Source organism: Diaporthe amygdali, assembly GCF_026229845.1.
Source record: "Diaporthe amygdali strain CAA958 chromosome Unknown NODE_7_length_1459731_cov_64_868725, whole genome shotgun sequence".
Taxonomy (NCBI): domain Eukaryota; kingdom Fungi; phylum Ascomycota; class Sordariomycetes; order Diaporthales; family Diaporthaceae; genus Diaporthe; species Diaporthe amygdali.
In genome coordinates this window covers 1,375,202-1,396,953 of record NW_026517027.1, presented here as the reverse complement: position 1 = coordinate 1,396,953, position 21,752 = coordinate 1,375,202, and the positions used below count along the sequence as shown (strand labels likewise).

Here is a 21,752-nt window from a genome sequence, read left to right as displayed (position 1 = left end):
GAGGGGTCGAACCCATTTCTGATAAAACCATGGGCTGCTCGTTCAAATTCGCCGTTGCTAGGATGATGATGGGACCGGACAGGGACTTTATGAAAGATCTGTTCTCAAGTGGAAATCTCACTGGCATCGAAATCCTCGAGCTCGGTACTTTTGATCCCGGGGAACGAAAATCTTGCCCCTTTCTTAGTTCATGTTGCCCCTTTGGAGAGACGACCGTAAGTGTTGCCCGGCGATGAGTACAGTGTTGGGGTGTCTTTGTCAAGTGACGGGACAGATGCAAGTCGTGCTGGCCGCTGTGCACGTCCGCGGCAATCTTCGCTGCAATCTTGTCAGTGAGTTCTTGGGGCAAGCATCCCGTCTCTAGTGAACGAGAATGTGTTCGGCAGCAAGTGAGCGTTGCTCGTGTTGACGGGAGGCGACAATCTGGAAGGAAGACGAAATTTGTGTTGGGTTCATGAGAGACAAGCGGAATTGCGGCTTGCGGCACAGCAATGCTACATCTATGGGGTGGATGCCGGTGGTGCTCGTCAACTCTTCACACCGCCACCAAGATGTCGATTTCTATTGTTGTTACCGAACCTTGTAACAACACCTGCTTTACTAGCATTACGCGCCCCAGGCTCGGGCTTCGACCGGCGCATGGCCTTGACCATCTTTGTTTCCACTGACTGGTCATAGAATGTGTACTCAAGGAGTTAATTGGCTAAGAACACGGTCCCAGTATTTGCACTCGTCAACACGACTCGCATAGTTAGTTGGAAATGGCGAGTCGCAATATTGTGTGTATAGCCATACAGCAATTGGTCACTCGCAATTCTATCAAGCTTTGAGTGGTTCACTAACCCTATCAGGTCTGCATAGTTGGCCTCGGTTGCGGCCCGACTCGAGCAGCTCATTGGATCTCCTCAATACAACTTGAGCAAACCTTGTTGTTTCGAGGCAAGAAGGCTTTGAGTCGTAGAAAATTAGAATGCATGACCTCGTCCAGTTGATGGGTTGCAGGATACTCTGGGCAAAAACATTGAAGCAGACGTTCAAACATCGGTGATTTGGCGAAGACGTGAGATTGTGTATTAAAATGTACTAGTACATCAAATTCTTGGCAGATACTCCGTCTCAACTCAGGGCTTGGCGTCCATCCCCATCAAGTAGAACAACGGGTATACAAGGGATGGATCAGATGGCCGGTGCCGATAACTACAGAAATCTCAATGCCCCTTCTATTCCACCGTAAAACTCTTGAGTTCGCCAATATCGCTAGGCGAGACGCTGCCATTTCGATCTAGAGACATAGTCCTTTTGGAAGCGTGCGCTGTTTCCTGGTGTGCACATTACACCACTGACTCTATTATCAGCTTCGAGGTAGAGCGACAGGGGGGTTGTACTTATTGACTGACCCTTTCAGGAAATTACTGTCACCTCTTACACCACAAAAGCGTCCTTGTTGCTCCGTTCCGTGCAGCAGGAGATTATTCGACCAAGCAGTATCGTTCCGACGAAGACGCAGAAAACGAAGATGTACATGAAAACAGCCCAGTCTAAATCCATCTTGGTGTGTTGGAACGGGAACGGGAATGTCGTGGCGGTTGGAGCCGCCTGGCGTGCGATTAGTACGGCATCCATGATCGAGTTTCGAGGGCTGACAAAGCTCGTTGGCGGTGACAGTGGCGTGGGTTTAAGCGAAGCGTAGTAGTGCAACCTGTGCACCTAGTAAAAAGAGTGTGGTTCGTCCTTCACCAACGCGAACCCAGCTGACCAGCAGGGGGAAAATCGACTTGTCGTACGATAGTCGTGATGCACCAGGCACAAGAAAGTATAATTCGCACTTAAGGAAAACAAAAAGTGGAATGGAGAGGACTTGGGAGGAAAAAGTGGCCTGATTTTTTGCAAGAACCCACGGGGTATGCCAGATGGGATAAATGGGAAACCTGGGGGAGGCTCACTTTGGACGAGATGGTGTGTGTGCCCCTGACAGGAAGATCAGACCGAAGGTGTCACACCACCATCGTTGCCAACGTATGTGAACAAGACTAAGCAAACCAAGAACGGCCACTAGCTCATTAGCGGTCTTGGCATCGAGGAAATGCCACTGAATGCGTCCAGCATGAGATTAGGTTTGAGATCTCCCCAGCACTAGATCGACCATTTCTATGGGAGACTTCGTTCGGGCCGCCGGGGGCTGATACGGCTCTCAGTCTCACCAATGTCCACACGTCCCGGGCTTCGCGCCGATGAGGCATGTCCCTGAGCGATGACGTCCATCGCATCAGAGGGAGACAATGAGCCCCTTCTTGCCCTTCCACTTACTATAGGCCCATTTTCCTCGAAGAAAAATCGGCATACTCATTCTCGACGTGACCTGAAACTGCAGGAGACATGGACCTGACCGGCAGCAGAATTTTTTCAAGCTACGGTTCATTAGACCAGCATCCCACAATGTCACCAGAAGCGAGGGAGTACATCTCTCCAAGTCGGAGACATATATGATGATAATCTAGACAGAAATGCAAGGCTCGATAAAGTCAAGGTCTCTGAAACAGCGATCTTAATGGATGGACATGGCCTCTGGACATACCGACAGCAGCTTGTTGTTCTATGGTGTCGGAACCCACATTGCGTTTGACGCTCCGAATTGGGGCGACTGAGCAGCAATTACGGCAGACCGGACTTTGCCCCGACTGTAAAACAATAGATAACTGAATTTACATGCCCACGTCCAAGATCTGCACCGGCTGCTACTCTTCGTGCATCAGCTTGCTCTCAGGATACTCACGAAATGCCTCGCCATGCATCTGCGGCTCAAATGGCAGAGCTGAGATGCTGAGCTACTTACGAGGGTTCCTCCAAGTTATCAAGAAGACGAACGTCTCACCAGTACGCCTCTTTCTCCCATGAGCTCTGCTTCTTCTTTTCCGTAGCGCTAATTTCGTCCAGATGGTAGTTCAGGCCTACATACTTCATGGGCGGCCCACAATCTCTTGATCGAGACTTGGACGCGTTGATACTAAGTGATCAAAGAAACCACCAACCCGCCCACCACCCCTCTCTCTTTCTGTGCCTCTCTCTCTCTCTCTCTCTCTCTCTCTCTCTCTCTCTCTCTGTCTGTGTGTGTGTCTGTGTGTGTGGGGGGGGGGGGGCCATGCCGCGGAGGCGTACCGGTCTGATCATTAGCGGCCCTGGCTAGTCCTTTTACGCCTTGGGGTTGCTTGACCTCACAACCGAAGATCATCGATCATCTGTCTGCCGGAATCAGTGTGGCATAGGCTTACTCGTCTTTCGACAAAATCCCCGATGGTCACATTTGTATTTGTCTCTTCTCTGGTTATGATAAGTGGCTTCGCGGGGATGAAGTTAAAGAAGACCGAAGACACCATTGCTCGGTATCCCGATTACGAGCCAGATTATGGCCTGGCGCTCGAAAGTGAACTCGTCGCCCAGCTTGGTGGAAACAATCGGGTCACTGCAGACGTAGGCCACTGTTTAGGCGTGCAGCCCGAATGATTCCCCTCACACTGATCACGACGAAATACGAGATGAGGTATAGGCTGGCCCGGCTTCTCATTCGTTCTGTTAAGGGCACGCTATCGTGCTTCTCGAAGTGCCCAGAAATCAGGTTTCCGTGCTGTGGTCATCCCTCTTGATGAGTTAGTCGGAGAACTTCGACATGCCTGGAAGCAGATTAGGGCATGGCAAATAGTGTAATCATAACGAGAAACTTTGCTCCAAAAAAGTGAGAAAATCAGACAAGGGCAAGTTGAGAGTTCGTACACTAGAGGAAAGTTTACGGAAAGAATTCGGAGGAAGGGAGCGGTTTAGACTACCGGGTCCTCTTTGATAGAGGTTGTGTCTAAGGCGTCCTTTAGCGTGCACATCACCATATCTGGGGAGCGCAATCGGTTAGCATAGCGCCTTCAACCCTTCTAATCTATGCTCACCGATTCTCGGGGCTTAGACATGGCGGCAGGAAAGGCCGAGAACGTGTGTAACTCGCTCAATTAACCTGTTGGTTGTAGTATCTCCGGGTAGTGCAGCGGGAATTATTCCCTAAGCGTTATGTCTCTGAGAGACGGGGGAAGGAGTGCTAGGTTCTTGTGTTGCCGGCTGTTTTCCCCATGACTGATGCTTACGATTAGAGAAAACATAACTTCACCGAAGTCCGTATCTGTCTGCATTTAGGTGATTTTGCCGAACTTGACAAAGAGCTTGAAGCCGATAGCTTATATAAACGGGAAGCGGTCACTTGTCTGGCCGTCCTCACGCAAAGGAAGCTTGTGGCAAGAATATCGTTGGAGTGCCACGCCAGAAATAAAGATTGTGATATTCACATGGTTATTCTCGGACTGTAGTACAGGGAATACCTGACTAATGATTGGAACATATGATATTCAATAACAACGCTGTCTTATCTTATACCTCTCTTGACGAAATATAGGAACCGGCTCGTGACTCAACCCACGGTCTCCTCGGCTGCTTACTCAACCTCCTACCCTCATAGTTTGAGAACAGCGAGGTTCTGCTCATGTTGCTCGGCGGGAACTCCTGCCAGCGGACGGATCTCTTTCTACTCAGTGCAAGTGCGGCGCCATTCGCCCGACTCAGAAGCCCTCCGGTGTTACGACCCGCCCTTGTATCGTTCACAGCGCGGCTTCCGTTTTGGCCGGGCCTCTCACTAACATCCAGGACACCCCAATCCTCCGTCTCGGCCCACATTTCCTCCTCGGAGACATCACTATACCGTAGCGGCACGGTGGCCCCGAACCTGAAGCTTCGGGTGGCAGGTGCCATGAGTGCCTCGTCGGCACGCATGCGAGCCATATGCCACTGAATCCAATACATCTGCTCGTGCTCGCGCAAGTATCGTTCGCCGTGGAAACCTTTGAGGACGACACCACGCGAGAGCATGCCGAGCTCGCGACGGAATTCAGCCTTCTCGTACATACGGCGAGTAAGCCATTCCACGTCAGAGTCCCTGATGACGTCTGGTAATGTGAGACTCGGGGGCACCGCTTCTTTGTCGCCAACTTCGCCTGTGAACTTGGACCACGCGCCCACCATAGACAGCATGGATATTTGTGCGCGAGCCAGTGCCACGGGGTCGTTGGGTGGGACGACCTCGCCGTACTTGCGATCCTGATCATCAGGGTCTGTCAAGACTAGCGCAGTGGCACCGACGGAAGTAGCAACAATGGGCACGCCTGCGAGCGCGGCCTCGGCGATGGCAAGAGGCAGACCTTCGGACAGGGACGAGTTCATGAATAACCAGGCATCCTTGAGAACCTCTTGTGGCCGGCCGAACCCACCCAGGATAACCTTGTCAGACATCTTGCACTGTTGTATAAGCTTTACCATGTCAATTGTGTAACTCGGCTCGCGGTCTTGAGCGCCATACACGACGAGCTTGTAGTCCTTGAAGCCGAATTTGTTGATGATGACGTCCGCGGCCAGGATGGCCGTCCTCACATCCTTGATAAACTGTACGTTGGACAGCATGATGACGGTAGGCACTTCGGTGCGGACCTGGTCCACTGGCTCAAATGCGTCCATGTTGCCAACGCCATTCACAATGGGATCGATTTTGCGGCGGAACTGGTTCCTGTGGCTGACCTTGCCCATGTCGGTGCCAAGATCAGCTTCCCATATGGGGTTGAAGAAGGAAGTGCAAGGCAGGATAACATCGGCGTGGAAATACGCCAACTTTGTCGCCAGGCCTATTCCGGCAAGAAGCATAGACTGCACCGGGATCGAGAGCTCACACTGCGCCGGCGAGATGTTGAGGCAGCACTCCCGCCAAAGGATGGCGTGATCCCAGATGCCGAACGTGGTGCCTCGCTTGTACTTCAGCAGCATGCCGAACAGACTGCTAATGCCATGGTGGGTGCTCTGGAATACCTGTGGGCAGTTCTCAGGGGACTGAACGCTGAAGATGAAGAAGTATGACTTGTAGATGGCCAGCGCATCCCTGAAGTCTGTCATGCTCGGGCGGGACAGCTCGAACCAGTCGGACGGATCCGTGATGTCAGCGTCGTCGTAACTCTCCAGCCAAGCCTCAGCCCACGCAGCAGCGACCTCCTTGCTGTTATATGCCTCGTTGTAGTCCTTGTGCTCAAAGAATTTGAACATGGTAAGCATGATGTTGCTATAGTGGAGAAGTCCAGCCCGGTCTATGTGGCGCGACCTTGCCCCCTTGACGAACTGCTTGAGCAGTGGCACAAATGTGTTGATGATGTCCCGCTTGATTTCAGTATTTCCGATCTTGCGGTCGACTTCGGACTGAAGAAGATTGTCGATAACACCGTGATTGGGCGTCTTGCCGTCCAAGCCCCATAGTGGCAGAATTTTCAGGGACTGGACGTTCTTCTCAATCTGGAAGCGAGGAATACCATACTCGTTCGCAGACTCGGCAAGGACATGATTCCGGATCGTGCTGTGGCCATTCACCAAATCACGTCGGCAGTTGGACACACCACCAGGCGATTCGGGCCAGCAACCGACGTCGTTGAAGATGACCGAAATACGCTCTTGTGTGTCCTTAAAGCAATCTTCTGGGCGGGTAGTCATCTGGTTTGCGTCTTTACCCAGACCCATGGCATACAAATCAGAAGCCTTGATGGGCAACATGCAAACTTCCGAGACGTCCTTCTCCAGCTCGATAGCGGCGACAATCCGTTCAATGTTCTCGTCAAGCTCCCTCTTCGCGGCGGTCAGCTGCCCAGACGAGCGGTATGACCAGTACTTTAGCAGTGTGGGTTCCTCGCGAAGAATCAACTCATCCATCCAGCATGCCGTGATGCCGTCGAGCGAGTTGGACTTGAGCCAGTTGTTCCAGAGTTCCGTTCGGAGCCACCAGGTGGGTACGCGTGAGTAGACCTTCTTCTTGTGCCAATAGTTCCATGCACCAGGATTGATCATCGTCCTCAGAGACTTGACAGCACGGTTGCTACCAATGTACTTGCAGATACGGCGGACATCAGACCGGCGATGCCGGATGAACAAATCGTCGTTCTCGAACGAGACGTCTGTCGGCCGGGTCTGCATAATCTGCTCCTCTGGGAAAACCTGCGGAGGTTGCGCCACCAGGCAGCGCGCACCGGCCTCTTCCATGACAGTGACCATGGTTGGGTCACGTCGGTGAGCGTAGTTGCTGGTAGTCGTGTACGTCTTGGTGTCGATCTTGCGCACAATCCGACAGACACGATCCGAGGGGACCCAGTCGAGCTTTGTGCCTACGTCAGCACGGAGAGGCACACCCCAGTAGACGACCAAGATGTCGCCGTTGATGGCCTTGGCAAGCTTGAACTCAGCACGCAGGATTTCGTGGCTGCTCTTGGGACTGGACTTGTAAGAGTAGGTGAACTCATATTCCTTGTCGCCAAATAGCATGTCACCATGGGTGACGCGCCCGTACTTATCGTAATAGCATTTCTTGTAATTCTGGCCGTCGACAACCTCTTTAAAGGCTGGCCATCTCGAACGCGAGTCCTCAGCGTAGTTGTATGTGGCAAAGGTCCAGGGATTAGCCTTCTTGTTCTTGCCAGTCGACTTGTCCTGACGGTTGGAGAGTCTGAAGACATTGTCGTACACTGCTGTGGATATTGGCTCAACATCTGTGGGACGAGTCGAGAGCTGCTTGTCGTAGATCTCCAGAGTGATCGAGTTTTGCTCGTTGCGTACCGCAAAACCGGTAATGACCTTCCTCAGCTGCTCAATGACGACTCGATCTTTGACCAGTGTCCTGGATGCCCCCTTCTTTGCCAGGCGGGAAATGCGCACCAAGTTTTTGCGGTGATAGATGAGCAGGACGTAGACCCAAACGTTCTTGAAGAACCAGCAGAAGCGCCAAAACGTGAGGAGCACCCACAGGATCGGGCCTCGGGCGTAGGAGTACCGGAACTTGTACCACAACTCTCTCTCCACATCTGAACCAGCACCGGTGATTATGCCCACCCACTTGGTAAATGTATTCGGAATGGACGAGATGGTTTCGACAAGGCCCAAGAAGAAAGTCTGCTGACGAGGCCCCATATGCACCGGCGCACAGTGAAGCTCTGATTTGGAAAGTGGCGTTGTGCCGGTCTCCAGCGAGTAGTCGGCGTTGATGTGCTCACGCTCCAGTGTCTTTAGGTAGATGGTTAAGGCGGTCTCAAGGTGGAAATCTGACGTCTGCAGGTCAATGGAGTTGTTGGCCATGAACTGATGCAAGTCTCGAGACACCGACACAGGGTCACCGAGGATGCGGCAAAAGATGACCTCACGGACATAGGGCGGCAGATCACGCCACTTGCTATCGACATGGATGCCAAGGCAGAGGTGCTTCATGATCTTGAGATTGGTCTTGCGCTGAATCTCAAGGAGAGTGGGAAGGTCGGACGTGGACAGCTCAAAGTCAATGCGCCGAGACAGTTGCTCCGTCTCATGGAGGAAATGCTCAGCCTGGATGGCGCGCTGGCGGTCCATATGAAATATGGCGCGAGCGGTGTGAAACAGGATGGCTTCGGTGGCGAAGTAAGCGAGGAGAGGCTGCCATGTAGGAACGTTGATCTCGTCCTCCAGGAGATAACCCGTCGAGATCTCCAGCATATTTCCGTCGTATCGACTGAAGGACATTGAGCTGCCAAAGCCCATTTCGATGAAGGAAGTACGGGTACTGAGGTTCAGCTCAATTCTGCCTGCCTTCCACATCTCGAGGGCCACCTTCAAGACATCTTCTGACCATGCTGCATTTTGGGCATGCACATTGGGCTGGCCAATTCCCAGGCGCAACAGCTCTGGAATTCTGTCGCAAATGAGATTTGATGAATTGACCGTGACCTTATTCCCGGGGAGGTCTTTCCAGGTGGCAACTTCTGAAGTCTCCGAGACGGCCATGCTCGGGTTGGATAGACGAGGCTGTGTCCACCCCGTCGGGGCTCCGTTGGGTGTCTGGTTCTTCCGTGATGGCTTCTGGATGTGTAGGTCCTTCCAGACGAAGAACGTCGTCAAGAAAGCAGCCATCAGCGCGGCAGTGTTTAAGGCGATTACGTCTGTGTAGAATGGCTGCTCTTTGCCGTAAATTCCATGGAGGGTGCAGCCAACGATGAAGCCCGCCACACCGCCAGAGAGGATCGAACCGACGTGGTATTTAACATCCGTCGTGAAGCAACGGTTGAACTGGAAGATCATAACAGCGGTGTAAGCAATGACGTACGCGTAGTATAGGACGATGAGTTGTTGATTTGAGACAAAGAGCCAGACAAAAATGGAAGAGAAGCCAAGCCAGAAGACCAGTCTCTGGGACAGCTCGAGGAGAGCGCCCAGATACTTTCTTCGCCGGTTCTTCTCCCAGTCCTGCTGGACACGCTTGGCGTGGTCAAAGCTGGTCAGTTTCTCCTCAGACAACGTGTAGTTACCTGACCAATAATTCTGTAGTGTTCCATCAAGGGTCATGACGGAGGAGCAGAAGTACAGAATGGCGAAGCAGATGGCATAACGGGCCGTATCATCGACGAAAATGATGATAGGATCGTTGCGAGCGCTCATGACGATGCTGACCCATCTGTCCATCAGCGCAACCAAGAACAGGCCGACACTGGAGCCAATGTCGAAGCGGGCATAGCGGAATAAAATGAAGATGTTGTGTTCCTTGAGACCTTGGGCTAACTGCTCCTGCGTTTTCAAGGCCTGGTTAACCTGGCCAAACCAGCCAGTAGTGAGGGTCTCTGCCCTGGGCCTTGCAGGATCGTCCTTTTTCAGGAGCCAGTCCAGATATGGCATGCCCTGGGCCACACGCGTGACCACTGGATCGGCGTGCTTGGTTCGGCCAAAGCCAAATATACCGTCGCTGTACGCCTCTACTTCCTTGCGAAAAGCCAGCAGCGCCAGCTTCTTCTTGGCTTCGGGGGACAGGTTCTCTTCCGTCTTGGTCCTGGCGAGGCACTTCCCGGTCTCTGAAGCCATTTCAGTTGATTCCTCCTCTGCCCTCGCCTCCATCTTGGCACTGTACCAGCTGATTATGTCTTTCTCTGTGATGCGAGGGATCTTGGTCATCCAAGTTGACCACTCATGGCAAAGTTGTCGGTATTGAAAGAGAATGACTACCAGGAAGCCGTAGATCACGGGGAGGTATACTTCAAGGTCGTGGCCGGGGACGAAAGTTGAGATGAGGGGCGAAAGAAAGAACATGGGGATAGTACGCCACAGGACTGTGCGGCCTGAGGTGAGAGGACTACCGTGTTGATGCATCGTAGCCATGACACCTAAGCAATTACCTGTTAGTATATACTTTATCAAGTCGAGGTAACTGGAAGAGAGGCATACCCAGGACATTCAGATACATTGAGATGGCAATGAGGTACAGAATGAACACAATGCCGGTGCCGATGTTGACCTTGACAGTGAAGATGATGAAGCCCACAATTCCAACAAGGACGGTGAGGACGAAGCCACCTGAAAGTCTCTGTACGTGGAAGTAGATCATGTTGTCATACGCATACTGGCTCTCTGTCAGCAACGATACTCCTAGTTTTGATTGGCAACGCAGGCCTGATCACAACTTACATTGCAAATGTAGTAGTTACCGATGCTTCCAACCCAGCCGGTAACACCAGCAGAGATGAGCAACGACATCAGAAGCGCATAGCATGCGGCAATTAGGTGTTCATTACCAAGCCATGCCGTCATGAACAGCCCGCGGCCGAGAAAGGTCAGCAGCAGGATGTCGATGATGGCGGGGAGGCAGAAGATGGAAAGTGCGCCGAATTCTGCAAACTTCTTGCGCAGATGAGTGACCGTTTTCACGAAGCCCTTACGTGACGGGCCATCTGGATCCATCTCATCACTTCCCGCAGAACCATCCGGCTTGGCGAAGGCTGTCATGATCTTCTTGTCCTTGAAACCTTCTGGTGGGGGATGCTCCGCAAGGAATTTGCGATAGCGGTCGTAGATGATTTCACCCAAGTCCCGAGGAAGCATGCCGAAATAAGCCTCGCACTGGGAGCCGAGAGCCCAGAGTTCGGAGAAGACAGCGGCCTGGTCTGGTTGGGAAAGAAAGAACGGACACCGGTCTGTGGTCTCGATGTAGACGTCTTCAAAGGCGCCCTTTCGCAGGGCGGAGAAGAATATCAACGCGAAGAGATCCGCGTTCACGTCAACATACTCACAGTCTGAGGTCCACGAGCCCCAGGGATCGTAGGCGTGAAGCAGCGCGTCGTTCAGCGTGTTGAGCTTTTCACGGTCTCCGGCGAAGAGGGCATCGACCACGATCTTGTCAACGTAGCGGGAAAGCAGCAGTAGGTTAGAAATGGAAGGAAGCCTATTTGCTCCCAGTCGTACAAAGTCCTGAGATCGACGACGGAAGAGGGTCTCCATATCCGATGACCCGCTGAGAACCCCTTGAGAGGCCGCATGGTTCCATGATTCCGTCGCGGCCTGATCCAGAAGGACTGAGCGGCAGTGCTCCTCGATGCCGTATTTGAAATGGTGCGTCATGTCGGACACCTTGATCTGCTCAAGCAGGAATAGTGTTTCGGCCGGGGTGGCATTCTCAATCTGATGCCTGATGCTGAGGGGCAAAGCAACATCGGTGAGCTCGGGGCTGAGGATGCGCTCAAACTGCAGCTCTTCCTCGTACCGCTCAATGCGGGGGACATCGTGGTGTGCCAGCCACGTGTGCAAGATCGCGCCGATGTCACTTGGGCAGCGCCGCGAGATGAACAAGTCGATCTCACCCAGAGTAGAGTCACGGTGAGAATTCGCCTTGCCTACATTATGCGCAGCGGAAACACCCCAGAACTCAGCAGTATTATCGGGCATTGTGAATCCGCTGCCGAGGCCTTTATACAAGTGAATCTTTCGCTGCTTAAGGCCACCCACGAGGTTCCCAACGAGGTCGGCGTATTTGGATGTCGCTGAGAATCGTTCGAGCCCCTGAATCAGCTTGGTCAATTCGGCATCCGTGATGCGCTGCAGCATCTTCAGGTTCCGGAGATGGATCTGTGTGTCCAAGATGGCCTCGTGCTGAGCAGTCGTGGGTTCACTGAGGAGCGGCACACAGCCGTAGAGTGATATCTGCTCGCCCTGAGATGTGCGCTCCCAAAAGTCTTCTCGGTACGGCCCATCAGGGACGTAGTCTGGGGGCGACACCTTGATAGGTCGCTCCACCCTCAAAGCCTGCAGGTCTTCAGGCAGAGGGAGCGGTCTGAGAAGCTCGTCGATGTTTGGGATGATCTGTTGCAATTCGCCAAATGGCAGACTCGCGACCTTCTCGATCGAGTCTCGTCGCCCATTCCCAACATGCGTGATCCGCTTTCGTTGCATCCACGAGCTCTGCAACTCGGACGTCTCTGGCCGCCGCAGATACTCGAACGCACTTAAGCTCGCGGGCATCTTGGCCGGAGCACCTGGTGAGCTCGTTGGCGATGTCACCGGCCCATGCTCGAGGACTGCCGCAAAGTGGTCTGACAGCTTTGCCGACCGACGTACCACAGCAGCGGAGGGACGGGCATTCCAGCGGTCGAAGAAGCCCACAAAGAAGCTCGGCCGCTCAACCCGCTGGTCCGCACACTTGGCCATGACATCCCGCAGCGCCACGGAGCGGAAATAGTCCCTCCTCTTCCCATCCTCGAGGATACAGGCATTTTCGATGATGATGCCAGCAAGGAATTTGAGATTGATGGCCTTGAGGAGCTTGCTGTCATGGTGGCACTTGAGCACCACAGGCACCTGGAGCTCGCACAGCCGAACCAGAATGTCGGGGATGAAAGCCACACCATTGTCTCCGAGTAGGCCGACGTCGATGACAAGACCTACCACAGCGTTATCGCTGTATATGGTGAAGAGGTAGTCCACTGTCCTTGAAATTGTGGACTGTGACACGCTCTCTGGCCCCAAGTCTTGGCCGTCGACCAGCCCAAGGACGGGCGTCGATGGCGGCACCCCGGCGATGGTGCTTGATGTCTCGGAGAATGAACCTTGGTCAGTGTCGTCAAGGGCAGCGGCGGCTGCGAGGAACGGCACAGCAATGACGAGAAGGTCATGATCAGCACTCGTCTTCCCCAGGTTTGGGACAGGGCTGTCCTTCCCAAAGATACAGAAGGACTGCACTGCAGTTAGGTCCAGGCATGGGGATGGCTCCAGCGCCTTGGCTCTCTCGATCGTTTTGGCTTTATTGGAACTGCTATGTGGTCAGCCCAAGGCCGCGATGCACCCAGCCTACGCGTAAGTTTGCACGCACCTTTTCCTCGATCTGTTCCATGACCGCAGGGACTTTAATGATCGATCTCCTAGATATAAGAGTGTCGGGACTCCGAGGGCGACAACGGCCAATATGAAGGTGAACCATTGCACCGGGGAGACGAGGCGGTCCTCGCCAGGCAGGACGGAGTTGCAGTATATCTCCCAGTGGCTATCGTTATTGCATTTGTCGATTGCCGGGTCTCCATTCAGAGGAGGCTGGAAGAAGGACGCCATGATGTTGGACAAAAAATGGGAAGCTGAGAGATCGCAATGCAGTACAGCGATGCGAACACCCGACGACTAAGAGCGTCCAAGGGAAGACGACGACGAGTGAAGCGAGCGTGACATTAATGATTATTGTAGGCAACACAGAACATCTGGGGTATCAAAACATGGCTCGGATGGTATCAAGACAGATTTGTCGGCGAAAGGGATGACGACTAAGACGGGGGCAGTCGATCAACCTTCTCGTCTCTCTCTGGGTGAGGTTTGAGGGACAAGCGATTGATAGATGAGATAGATATCCGAGTCCTGGGCCGTATCGAGACAAGGGGACCGGGAGACAGAAGAAGTAAGTGCAAAAATAGAAGAATACCGGAGTGGGATGACGAGACTTGCTATCCGCGCATATCGAAAATGGCCATGGTTCGGGAGGGCAGGATCCAGCTTCGGGTCGAAATGGAACAGAGGGAGGACAAAGACAAGAGAGTGTACGGTATACCTGGCTAGGTAGCTAGGTAGGAAACGCAACAGGCAACACAAGATGGACTGGCCAACAAAGCAAATGCTAGTCCATCTCAAAACACGAACGAAATCGTCAATCATCCGAAATAGAGCCAGGCCCCGGCACTGCCAGGCTGGACGGTCGGACATGCTCTGTGTGCATGTGGGCCCCAGTTCTTGGTCCTAGCAGAGAGCAGTAGGAGGCCCAGTGACGGCCAGGAGGACCAGGAGCAGGTTTGCTCAGGTGCGCACTCGCCTTGACGCCGGCTGGACCGACTAGGGTCCGTGATGGGCATGGCAAGGGTCTGAGTCTGGTGAGCCAGCATCTGGGCACGTCAGGGATGTTGGATGTCCTGGCACAGGGGGATTTGCGATTCGTTGGTAGCATATGATCCACACGAGGTACATGCCGTTACAGTGCTGACTGTGTATGCACGTATGGATATAGTCTAGTCCGGTGCGTTACAGTCCAACCAACCCCACCCCGCTAACCAGCCTCCAGCCCGGCCCGGCAGGTAGTCGTACCAAGATAGTACTTGAGCGGTGCCGTCTGTGTCACAGCGCTAGGGCGCCGCCGGCGCATGTGTTGGTATTATTACACTGTAGGCAGCACGATGATCCAACAAAGAAGATCGTGGGTTGGCCACAGTGAACGGGCGGAATAGTTCAGGTGGAAACAGCACGCTTGACGGGCACGGCTCGCCACCGTGGGAACTTGCCGGCTGGGGCTGAAGGGAGACATGCCTCGTACATCCTTGGAGCTGCAGCAATGCGCAGAGCCGAGGGAGAGCTCGAGCTGAGCTGACCCGAAGTCGTGCAAGCACGTAGTTAGCACACAGTAGATAGACAGATGGTCTCGTCTTGTTGAGCTGCGAACAAACCAGCAGGCTTCTCTCACCGCTTCTGGAAGACGAGTGCGGCCCGGAAACGAGAGCTGGATTGCAGATGCAGATGCAGATGCAGATGCAGATTTCCACCTGGCCGCTGAGACAGAATTTGAAGGCTTACGCTTGGCCGCATCCAGGCTTGTTGAATTCTCCTCGGTAAAGGCATTACCCCCCTTAGTGGGAGTGTAACCTTCCCTTCTCTTCCCAGTCCCCGCGGCGGCCCCTTTTAATTTATCTCCACATGGAGCCAATACCGAATGGCATCAACGGACTTGGGGTTTTCGAAATTACCCGGACTGCTGATGAATACAAAGTGCCTCTATGTTGAGGATCCGCCGAGGGACCAAAACAGAACAGATTCGGACTGCACTACAGCTAGAGTTTACTGTATCTGTCTAGAAAAGCATCGCTTGACATGGCGCGCAGGCAGGAAGGGAAGGATGCGGTGTAGATGCCGCCCTGCTTCCGAACATTGGAATATTGTCCATCTGTAACTGGACCGAGCGGGCCGCTCCCGGAAGCGATTGGCAACAGTGGATGTCTGGGTGAAACAAATGCGTTCAGTAGGACTGCCACAGCGTGCGAGTCGCCTTGACTCGAGCCTGGGCTGTTGGACTACAACGCAGACTGCGGAAGAAGCCTGTGAGCATTGAGATCACCACCATCACGAGGTGACACGGCCATGCCAATGTTGGGCGCGTGCGTGCAACCCTCGGCGCCACGCGGGCAGATCGGCACAACCAGAGAGAAGATGCAGAGGGACAGAGACAGAGACAGAGACAAGACACAGAGACACACATGTGCTGCGGACAGCGGGCACGAGCGGGCTCAATCCCAACCGCGGGGGCCGAGAGAAGACCATGCCGCCGTGCCGCCTGTGCCGTGCCGTGCCGTGCTGATGCTGCTGCTGGATGCTGCTGCTGGATGCTACTGTTGCTGCTGCTGACGACGCTGATGCTGGTGCTGATGCTGGTGATGGTGATGCGCGCATTGAGGCAAGCCCGTGGGCCATTTTTGGGAGCCGGGCTGGTGGGCTTGGTGGTGTTGGTGCAACCCCGGATTTCGCTGGAAATTGCTGGGTGACACAACACGGCGCTCAAGGTCGGAATTGCGAGTGCGAATGGCAGGGGCCGGGGAAGAGGGCAAAAAAAAAGTGGCTGCAGATCGATCATCCTCATCCGATCAATGCTACCTGGTCCTCATAGTACGCGATGGAGCGATCACTGAGAGTGTGCTCGAAGATACATGTCAACAAGCGATATGCACACATGCACCGTGTACCCGCTGTTCCGCATCGTCAATATGTAACAAGCTGGAGCCTCCAGGCCTGCTATGGCATGACCAGGAGGCTTACATCAGCACAGGGTATGGGCCAGTGTACGAGCATTAATGTATCTAAACATGGAAATGTGAAATGAGGGTCACTGCGAAAAAGGGGTGTGCTGCCATTCCTCGAGGGGGAGGGAGAAAAGGGGGATGAGGTTGGGAGGCGTAGGAAGAAGCGACGAGTACTACCACGGCAGTCCATAGCGCAACATGTACAAGACCGGTACTCACGGTTCCTTTTTCCTGGGCGGCGAGGAGTTTTAAGCTTATTTTAGTGTGTGTCTCTTATGCTTGTACTGGAGGAGGCTTTCTGGTTTTTGTCTCGTATCACTCACACTTGACCCATTGCATATCAGTGGATACGCAGATACGGTACATTTGAAGACACAGGTCTCCCAGTCTGTCGACACGCTTACAGGCATAGATAGCATACGTGAATCACACTGAACTTACCCACATGGTCCCCACCTGCGTGATACCCGCTCCACTCGAATTGAGCCTCACCTGACCGGCATGATGGTTACGGTGGGCCCCCTCCGCTCGGGGAAAATGCTCATGCCGATGGGTCCTCGGGGCCATGGCAGCATGGACGCAGCAGTAGCGTCTGTAGTTTTGCAGGGTCCAGTCGCCACACCTCTACCTGATGCTGGCTTGACTGGCAGTGACTGGCAGACACAGAGAAGCACACACGGATTTGTGGGAACAGCCACACCTGGCTGCTAGGCCATGCACCCGGTGCTCTTGGCAGAGCTCGTGTTCATTTTCTATTTTCACCTGCCCACTCTGTTCCACGGTGCTGTCTGCTCTTTGCTGGCGTGCTGGCGTGCTGGCTAACTGGTTCAGCCCTCGCATCATCATCCAGTGAGCCGCCGGCCATTCCAGCCATCTATCTCATGCTGCTGTCAGAACCTTCAAGGAGCGCCAACGCATCAACATGAACATGCTGCACAGCCACCGACCAATGCACCAGCCAGACGGGCTGAACAGTCAGTACAGAGCCCAATAGTCGAGTGCAGTAGTCGAGTACAGTAGTCAAGCCAGGCTAGGCCTTTCCGTTGCCCGACACACTCGCCTCGCCTCGCCTCGTCTCGCCTCGCCTTGCCCCACACACCACCATCGGATGGCTCGCTCTGCTAAGGGAAACCAACCAACGGTTCAACCCCTTTTCTTCGTACCCGTACAGCGACGAAAACCAACGGCAAGGACCAAAGCAAAGCACAGCACATCACATCACAGCACCGCAAAGGCAAAAAAAAAAAAAGTAAAGCAGCAAAGCACCGACACGACGGGCCACCCACACTGCCTGGCTGCCTGACTCACCATACTGACTCGGCGTGTGCACTGGCTGTTTTGTTTGTTTACCGACAATTTGGACGGGCCTGACGGCACCACAGCACGCTACGCTGCGCTACGCGCCGCGTGGGTTATCTTGCTCCCCTCATCTTACTTTGTGTGGTTTCCGCTCTCCACCACGTGGTGGTGCTAGTACTCCAAGTGGCGTTTGCAAAGACGTGCTTCCTTCTTCAGCACCGCATGGCCGCGCCATGAATAAACGGGCGAGGCCACCCACTCCAGCTCCAGCCCGCTTCACGTGCACGAGCACGATTCCGTCGTGGGCTGACACTCGCGCCGAAGCTTCTTCCTTCCTGACTGAGACTGCTTAAGCTTTCCCGTCCTTTTGTGTTGTGTTCTGTGCCGACGTCCAGCGTGGATGGGATGAATAAATAGCCCGACCCAGAAAAGCGGCCCTCCTTTTGCATGGCTGCATGCACCTTGGGGACCTGGGCCATCGCCCGAAGAAGCTCCAGACTCCAATTTCAAAAATTCCAATTCGGGAGGAGGGGCCTTTTTGCAGCCCACCATGCCATCCACGGTGGACCTTGCTCCGTGCGACTGTTGACGGACCCGAAACGCCGAGCTGCCCTCGGATGACAAGTACTTGGTCTACATACGGCCCCTTGCTCACCCCGGCGCATGCTCTTACGGCGTTGTTGTGTCTGCTAGGCAGTATGCTCATATGCCCCACATATGTCAATATGCTCATATACCCCTGGCACCAAGCCCATAACAGCATGGCCAGGTATTGCCTAGGTGGCTAGTCAGCGGGTACGTGCCTGGGTGCCCCGTCTGAGGGCCGGCTGGCTCGCTCAATGGGCCGGCTTGCTTCACTTCAGCCTCTCCCGCAACTATTTCCGCTTAACTCACAGTGGCGCCAAGTGCCCCTGGCTAAGAGCACAGAGGCTTGATTTTCGCGCGACCGAAGGAAAAAAAAAAACAACAACCAGGTTTTGATCCGTCATCCCACCTCGGAATGCCTCCAGCGTGCTTGGCTCGTCAGAGCTGCTCTACTAGGGCGACCTCATAGCGCGCCGCACGCTTTTCCTTCGCCATCTGCTTCTCGCTCTCGATCTCGGGGCTTGAACCCGACGGCAGACGGACGAGCCCCCTCTCAGCTGAACTCGCAAAACACACCCCCGTGGCCAGCATGGCGAGACCCGACGCTGCTTCCTTCTAGTGCCTCGCCTCGAATTGGGTTCTACAGCATGCACTGCTACAACCCTCCTCCGCGGCGTACTGTGTCGGGGGCCACTCCTACGCAGCAGCACAGCTTCAGCGTCGTATCTAGATCACGCATTATCCCTCCAATCTCCAGCCTGTGCGCTCGACTATCGTCTGCTCAGCTGCCCTGAGCCCGGGCTGCCCTGGCTGGGGGCTTTCTTCTTCCCCCACCCCCCTCCCTGCACCCTCCCCCCGGCCCATCGACTGGTTGGTACGGCATGCGGCTCTCACCGTCACTCAAGACTCAAGCCATGTTGCATCTTGCGACTTGCAGCAGCTTGCTTCTTCCTGCCCTTTTCGTACGCCCAGTGGCTTCTCTGAACCAGCACACCGGGCTCGTGGCCGCGTGGCTTGCCTTGCTCTTCCCAAACTCGGCCATGCCATCATCTGCAGAGTAAATGGCCCTCCCCCGGGTGGCGTCGGTGGTTTCCTCAATGGTTTGCGGCCCCGTTGTGGGATGGGGTCCCTAGCGTCGAAACATTCTCTACTCACGCCTTGCCCCTGGACCTGGTCGCCCGCCCACACGGCCGCCGTCATTACGAGGTTTGGAAGGAGGCAAGCGCTTGCAACTAAACCCCTGGTGCCTGTGCCATGTCCTTAGCTTCTTGGCGTTGCAGTAATTCATCCAGCCTGATATTAGCAATACCGCCGTACGGTCTCCCCTCTAGCCAACACCAACAAAACTCTTCACCGGAAAGCCATCCGGAGGAACAAGCACAGAGCCGGTGTTGGAAGAGGGGGGGGCCGTCTTGATGAAGCACTGAGGACTGTCGCTCGAGTGGAACCACAAGTGGCATGGTCTGTATAATACGTGTAAAGCGAGGTGACAAGGTCATTGTCGTGCACGCTGCTGGCCCGGGGCCAAGTTCTGAACATCGATCGGTCCACCCGACTGTGTGGTGCGTGCTAGGGAAGGGGGCTACCAACCTTTCCTGTTTGTGTTGGTCTTGCTCGTGCACGTCCTGTCATTGCTCTGTTTCACCAACACCCGTTTTTCTCTCCCGCCCATGCTACTATTTACGGCTGCCTACCACCATCTGCAAGCTATAATCTTCTGGCCGAGGGCCGTAGCTCGCTTCGTTCCGGCGGGCGTCTGAAGTTGGATCCACGAGGAGCTGACCGGCCTATCGCGGACCGTCACCACTCAATATTGGTTTCTGTGCTCAGGCTGAAATTGATCTTCTACTTCTCTACCTGTCCTACCTTAGCCGGTATATCATCGCCCACCAGACCGTCCTCCCTCAGACGATGCGTTTCTAGTGCCGCTTCACCCGGCCTTCCCCCACCGAGACTATCGTCTCTCCTCCCGCTTACCTGCTCATCATCTTGCATGGCTACGACGTGATCTTGAGTCTAGAACCCCCCTCGTTCGTTACAAAAGAAGCCCTTCGTTTCTAGAAATATTCCCCAGTCTTCCCGCTCCTCTCATCCAAGCTCATCATCACCACTACCATCTTCATCACTCGTTTCGCACAGCAACATATCACACACACTCATTCACAGCAATGGTAGCACAACAGTCCCAGGTATCCTTGCGACTTGCCTCAAACATGGACAACTACACATCATCACAGATCTCGACGGACGGCTCGTCTCTGTCCGCGGGCTCACCTCTTACCAACTCCCCTCTCAGCACACCTGACACCACCGACCTCGAAGATGCGCCACCTCTGAATGTATCAGACAACCATGGGCTGGGGCTTGGGCTCCACTCCGGAACATCTGACCCTACATTCGTTCTCGTCATTGGCGGTCTTGGCTTCATTGGATCACACACAGTCCTTGAGCTTCTACGGGCGGGTTTCAATGGTATGTATAGTCCTCCTGGAACATGACGGCCATGCCAGCATGTCTTGGGCTTCCCATATAGCTGACACGAAAGCAGTCATCGTGGTGGACAACCTGAGCAACAGCTATGAGAGCGTGCTGCACAACATCAAGACCATTGCTGGCAAAGAGTACAAGGAGAGGAACGCACAGATGCCGCTTGTCCACTTCCACCGCGTCGACTACAGGAGCCGCTCAATGCGCTTCCTCCTGGAGAGCTACACAGACCTCGTCCCCGTGCGGGAGAGCTCACCATCGCAATCAGACTCGGATGATTCTGACAGGCAGCGTATGACCTACCAGTCGCGCATCACGGGCGTGATCCACTTCGCCGCCTTTAAGTCGGTATCGGAGTCAATCGACAAGCCGCTCCAGTACTACAACAACAACGTGTGTGGGCTCGTCTCCCTCCTCGAGCTGCTCGACAAGTTCTCCATCCGAAACTTCATCTTCAGCAGCTCGGCCACCGTCTATGGCTCCAAGGCCAACGCGGGCATCCGCCTGCGGGAAGAAGACCTTGTTCACCTTCCAGAAACCGCCCACGACCCGGCGACCAATGAGACCGTCGAGCTCACACCCGCCGTCGCCGGCTTGACGTGCCCCTACGGACGGACAAAGTACATGGCTGAGGCCATCCTGGCAGACCTCGCCGAGGCGGACGACCGATGGCGCATCATCGCGCTGCGCTACTTCAACCCTGTCGGCTGCGACCCGTCGGGACTGCTGGGCGAGAACCCCCGAAACGTCCCCACCAACCTGTACCCTGTCATCACACAGGTCCTCACTGGCGACCGGCCCAAGCTCGACGTCTTCGGGTCTGACTGGGACACGCGAGACGGCAGCGCAGTCCGAGACTTTGTGCACGTGCTGGACGTCGCACGTGGGCATATCGCTGCCCTGCGGCCCGCGCCAGCGGTCAAGAAGGTCGAGTCGGCCCCTGACTCGAGCGCTAAGCTGGCCACCGGATTCCGCGCCTACAACCTCGGCAGCGGCAACGGCACGACTGTCATCGAGGCCGTGCGCTCGCTAGAGCAGGCCGCGGGGAAGCCCATCCCCGTCAACATGCAAGGCCGCAGGGCCGGCGACGTCGGCAGCTGTGTTGCCAGCAACGAGCGCGCGTCACGCGAGCTCGGCTGGACGCCACGCGAGAGCATCACGCAGTGTGCTGTGGACCTGTGGAACTTTGTGAGCAAGGTCGTCACAGTCAAGCCGGCTGCATGA

At 54.7% G+C, this 21,752-nt stretch overlaps 4 protein-coding genes across 4 annotated transcripts; 1 reads left to right on the top strand and 3 right to left on the bottom strand.

Annotated features, from left to right (window-relative positions):
* Nucleotides 1-1,422: 1,422 nt before the first annotated feature.
* On the bottom strand, nucleotides 1,423-1,623 carry J7T55_014056 (uncharacterized protein; the record flags this gene model as incomplete). The annotated part of the gene is made up of 1 exon (XM_053140990.1): nucleotides 1,423-1,623. One exon carries the CDS (start codon nucleotides 1,621-1,623, stop codon nucleotides 1,423-1,425), a length of 201 nt encoding a protein of 66 aa, XP_052996391.1.
* A 1,728-nt stretch (nucleotides 1,624-3,351) lies between these two features.
* On the bottom strand, nucleotides 3,352-13,443 carry J7T55_014055 (uncharacterized protein; the record flags this gene model as incomplete). The annotated part of the gene is made up of 7 exons (XM_053140989.1): nucleotides 3,352-3,438; nucleotides 3,512-3,622; nucleotides 3,822-3,880; nucleotides 4,488-10,232; nucleotides 10,294-10,468; nucleotides 10,534-13,147; nucleotides 13,208-13,443. 7 exons carry the CDS (start codon nucleotides 13,441-13,443, stop codon nucleotides 3,352-3,354), a joined length of 9,027 nt encoding a protein of 3,008 aa, XP_052996390.1.
* A 5,036-nt stretch (nucleotides 13,444-18,479) lies between these two features.
* Nucleotides 18,480-19,241, bottom strand: J7T55_014054 (uncharacterized protein; the record flags this gene model as incomplete). The annotated part of the gene is made up of 4 exons (XM_053140988.1): nucleotides 18,480-18,656; nucleotides 18,721-18,799; nucleotides 19,028-19,134; nucleotides 19,197-19,241. 4 exons carry the CDS (start codon nucleotides 19,239-19,241, stop codon nucleotides 18,480-18,482), a joined length of 408 nt encoding a protein of 135 aa, XP_052996389.1.
* Nucleotides 19,242-20,254: 1,013 nt separating this feature from the next.
* Nucleotides 20,255-21,752, top strand: J7T55_014053 (udp-glucose 4-epimerase; the record flags this gene model as incomplete). The annotated part of the gene is made up of 2 exons (XM_053140987.1): nucleotides 20,255-20,513; nucleotides 20,590-21,752. The coding sequence occupies 2 exons, from the start codon at nucleotides 20,255-20,257 to the stop codon at nucleotides 21,750-21,752; spliced, it is 1,422 nt and encodes a 473-aa protein (XP_052996388.1).